We start from the raw sequence: 3936 nt of genomic DNA, 5'->3' as shown, positions 1-3936 counted from the left end.
TTCGGCCCGCCCAAAGGCGAGAGCCTGGTTAAGTTGGGCCTCAACTTCAGAGGCCCAATGGGCCCAATAGGTAGTACCCAAGTTCTATAAATAGGAGGTGAACATCAATTGTATGGGACTTTTAGCTCATTTTAATAAATGGTATACGAAATTCAGCGCTCTCCCTCATTCTCATTCTCTCTCTAGCTTATTCTTCCACTCTTTAGGTACTATCCCTATCTTCAATGTTCATTCCCAGAACATTTGGCGCCGTCTGTGGGGACTTGGAGCTTGCAATGGCAGCGGTGGTGGCAGCTTTCTTGACTTTGGCCACAGCGGCGGCGGTGGGTTGAGCGCCGGGATTGGAGGAGCTGGCGGAGGAGCCTTTGACTAATCTCCTCCTCTTGGGGGCCTGAGCGCCCTCGGCTTGGTTCTCAGCACCGCCGCGTTTTTTCCCGTCGCCTTTTCTCTTCTCACCCCTCATGTCGCTACAGACCCTCTTTTTTTTTTTATTGTTGCAGAAGATATGAATTTCACCAACGCCGAGCTCTTGAAAGCCCGTGAGAGGAAAATGGCCCGCTTTTCCCCGAAGTTCAACACTGAAGGCGACAGGAAAAAACCGGGCGGTGCTGAGAACCAAGCCGAGGGCGCTCAGGCCCCCAAGAGGAGGAGATTAGTCAAAGGCTCCTCCGCCAGCTCCTCCAATCCCGGCGCTCAACCCACCGCCGCCGCTGTGGCCAAGGCAAGAAAGTTGCCACCACCGCTACCATTGCAAGCTCCAAGTCTCCAACTGACTGGACGAGCCAACTCCCTGCCGCCGAAGCTTCCACCACCGCGGCCACTGAGCCTGTCACTGTCACAGCCCTCGATTATGCTGCCGCTGGTACAGCCACCGGTGCCGCTGCCAAGTCTGCCACTATAGGCGCCACAACAACAACCAACTGCTGGCATAAGCGCCGCAGCTGCCGCCACATGCTCCAATGCTGCCGCCGGGGAGAAAGAAAGAGAAACAGAAAAAGAAAACCCAAAGTCTCCCCCGCGCCAAGTCACACCTCCTAGCCCGCCTCCCACGAACGATGAGCGTTCTTTGTCTCCCCCGCCTCGCCAAGAAGAAAGACCCTCTCCCAATGCCGCCACCACTTCCGAGGCAGCCCAGATTGAGCAAGCCCCTGGTAACAGAGGTGGTTCTTCTAGCCACTTCAACATGCTACCCAATGCTATTGAGCCCTCAGAGTTCTTGCTCACTGGCCTCAACCGCGACGTCATAGAAAAAGAAGTGTTGAGCCGAGGCATCAACGAGACCAAGGAGGAGACCCTTGCCTGTCTTCTACGCGCTGGGTGCATCTTCGCCCACGCGTTTGACAACTTCAACTCCGCAGCTGCTGAAGCTGAACGGTTGAAAGCTGAGAGCGCTCAGCACCGAGAAGCCGCTGCTGCTTGGGAAAAGCGCTTCGACAAACTGGTGGCGCAGGCGGGAAAGGAGAAAGTTCATGCCGACAAGTTGATTGGCGCGGCGGGAAACAAGATCGACGAGCTGGAAGATCATCTGAAGCTGATGAAGGAGGAGGCGGACGACCTTGATGCAAGCCTCCAAGCTTGTAAAAAAGAAAAAGATCAAGTAGAGAAGGACTTGGCCGCCAAAGGCGAGGCGCTGGCTGCCAAGGAGTTAGAGCTTGAAACATTGGGTGCCGAACTGGAGCTAGCAAAGAAGACGCTGGCGGAGCAGGAGAAAAAGTCTGCTGAGTCTTTGGCTTTGGTGAAGGCAGATCTGGAGGCGATGCTGGCTACTTCTGAAGAGATCAAGAAGGCGAACGAGGCTCATGGGGCAACCCTCGTCGCGAAAGATGCTGAGATTACTTCCCATCTTGAAGGATCAAAGAGCTAGAGGGCGAGCTATCAGTGGAGAAAGCCAAAGCCACTGAGGCAAGGGAACAAGCCGCCGACATTGCCTATGACAGCCGCGAACGGGGCTTCTACCTCGCCAAGAACCAGGCTCAACACTTGTTCCCGAATCTTGATTTTAGCGCCATGGGAGTAATGAAAGAAATCACTGTTGAAGGATTGGTTGGTTCTGATGATCCTCCTTTGATTGACCAAAACCTCTGGACCGCAACTGAAGAAGAAATAGGAGGAAAAGAAAGAAATGATGAATAGTGTAATTTTAATTTTTACCTAACCTTTACCGCCATTGCTTTCACATCGCCTTTATATTGAATGATTGTTAGGTTTAGGCAATTGTTGAATGATTGTTCTCGCCGTAAACCCTTTTGTTCGTTACTTCGCGAATCGCCGCATTCTTATTGTTAAAAAATTTAAGAATGAATTTCATAGTTAACCGCCCCGACGCACCGGAGTAATAAAATACTCAACATCCTGAGTGACTAAGCACTCGTTTTCCACCTTATTCATTCGTCGACCTTATATCTTGCGCTACTTTTCACGCGTCATGTGATTGAATTACGCCTAACGATTTCGTGCATTAATTTTAACTAGGGCTTGTTGCTTGACATTTCTCCGTCAAGACTTTAAACATTTTCCACAAAGGGATAAATGGCCTCCATTCTCGAGGGCTTCGCCCGGGGCTCTACCCGCTCGGGGCTTACAATGTTTGGGTCCCAAGACTTTTGCCTAGTTAATGGCGCTCGTCGTATTCTGGCGAGACTTTCCGGGGGGAGATTCCTAGGTGTCCAAGGCCATTTGTGGAATCGCCGCCATCTTCAGGGTTCCAGCAAGCCCCTTTGGGGATCAAGCCTGTCCCACCTAGTGATCGTCGTAATACTTTTCATCGATCGGCAATTCCGATCGTTAGGGAATCCCTGGAATCTTTGGACATGAATTTCATGAATTTTCGTTTTATTTGATGGAGCGCCTCGTTAAAAAACTCCTTTCGGAGAAAAAGAGCACGCTTTTATCATGGCGATACATTGGAGAGTTTGGAGATATTTTTTAGAGAAATTAAAGACATCTAACTTTGGATAATTCATCTCGGTCATCAGAAGTTCTTCTTTGATGCTTTCCACCTTTCCAGCTTTCTCGTCCACGATCAACTGTAATAATAGCGTAGGCTCAAACCATTGAATGACCTGGGTAGTCGCCTCCCATCAAGCTCTTCCAAGTGATAGGCCCCTGTACCCAAAACTTTGACAATGCGGTAGGGACCTTCCCAATTCGGAGTCAGCTTGTTTCCCGAGGCTCCTGATCGCCACTTGAGGACCAGATCGCCAACTTGCATGTCTCAGACGCGAACCCTACTATTGTACTTGGCGGCCACGCGCTGCTTCATCGCAGTTTCTCGAATGTGCGCCTCGTCACGCGTTTCAGACAAAAGATCCAACTCCATCGCCATATTGGCTTGATTCTCCCCTTCAAAATCCGGGTGAGTCCGCCATGTGAAATTGTCAATCTCCACCGGCAACATGGCATCTACCCCATAGGTCATTCTAAAGGGGGTTTCTCTTGTAGTGGATTGCACAGTGGTGTTGTACGACCATAGTACCACTGGGAGTTCATCCAGCCAGGCTCCCTTAGCTTCCTCAAGCCGTCGCCTTAATCCACGCATAATTACCCTGTTTGCAGATTCTACTTGCCCGTTCGTTTGCGGATGCTCCACAGAGGCGAACCTCATCTGTATGCCCATTTCCTTGCAAAATTCCCTTGTTTGGTTTCTTGAAAACTGGGTCCCGTTGTCGGATACGATCGCCCTTGGGATCCCGAACCTGCAAACAATACGCTTCCAGTAAAAGTTGACTAATTTTGCAGAGGTTATTTTGGCCAGGGGCTCGGCTTCAATCCATTTAGTGAAGTAGTCCACCGCTACTAATATAAACTTCATTTGCGACCTGGCGGTCGGAAAAGGTCCTACTAAGTCCACACACCACATGGCGAAAGGCCATGGGGCGCTCATCGTTACCAGCTCTTTTGGCGGTGCCTTAGACAAATCCGCAAACACTTGACATT

The 3936-nt window shown here is 50.7% G+C and overlaps 1 protein-coding gene across 1 annotated transcript; it reads right to left on the bottom strand.

Moving 5' to 3' along the window:
* Positions 1-693: 693 nt before the first annotated feature.
* LOC130744734 (uncharacterized) lies at positions 694-1185 on the bottom strand. The gene has a single exon (XM_057596894.1). It carries the CDS (start codon positions 1183-1185, stop codon positions 694-696), a length of 492 nt encoding a protein of 163 aa, XP_057452877.1.
* Positions 1186-3936: the final 2751 nt, after the last annotated feature.

This window comes from Lotus japonicus, chromosome 3, assembly GCF_012489685.1.
Source record: "Lotus japonicus ecotype B-129 chromosome 3, LjGifu_v1.2".
In the NCBI taxonomy this organism is placed as follows: Eukaryota; Viridiplantae; Streptophyta; class Magnoliopsida; order Fabales; family Fabaceae; genus Lotus; species Lotus japonicus.
Note: the sequence above shows the minus strand (reverse complement) of the source record. Positions and strands in the feature narration are given on the sequence as shown.

Bases quoted from the DNA above. Each gene is read 5' to 3' on its own strand.
- LOC130744734 (XM_057596894.1), bottom strand. From the start codon at position 1,185: ATGTTGAAGTGGCTAGAAGAACCACCTCTGTTACCAGGGGCTTGCTCA.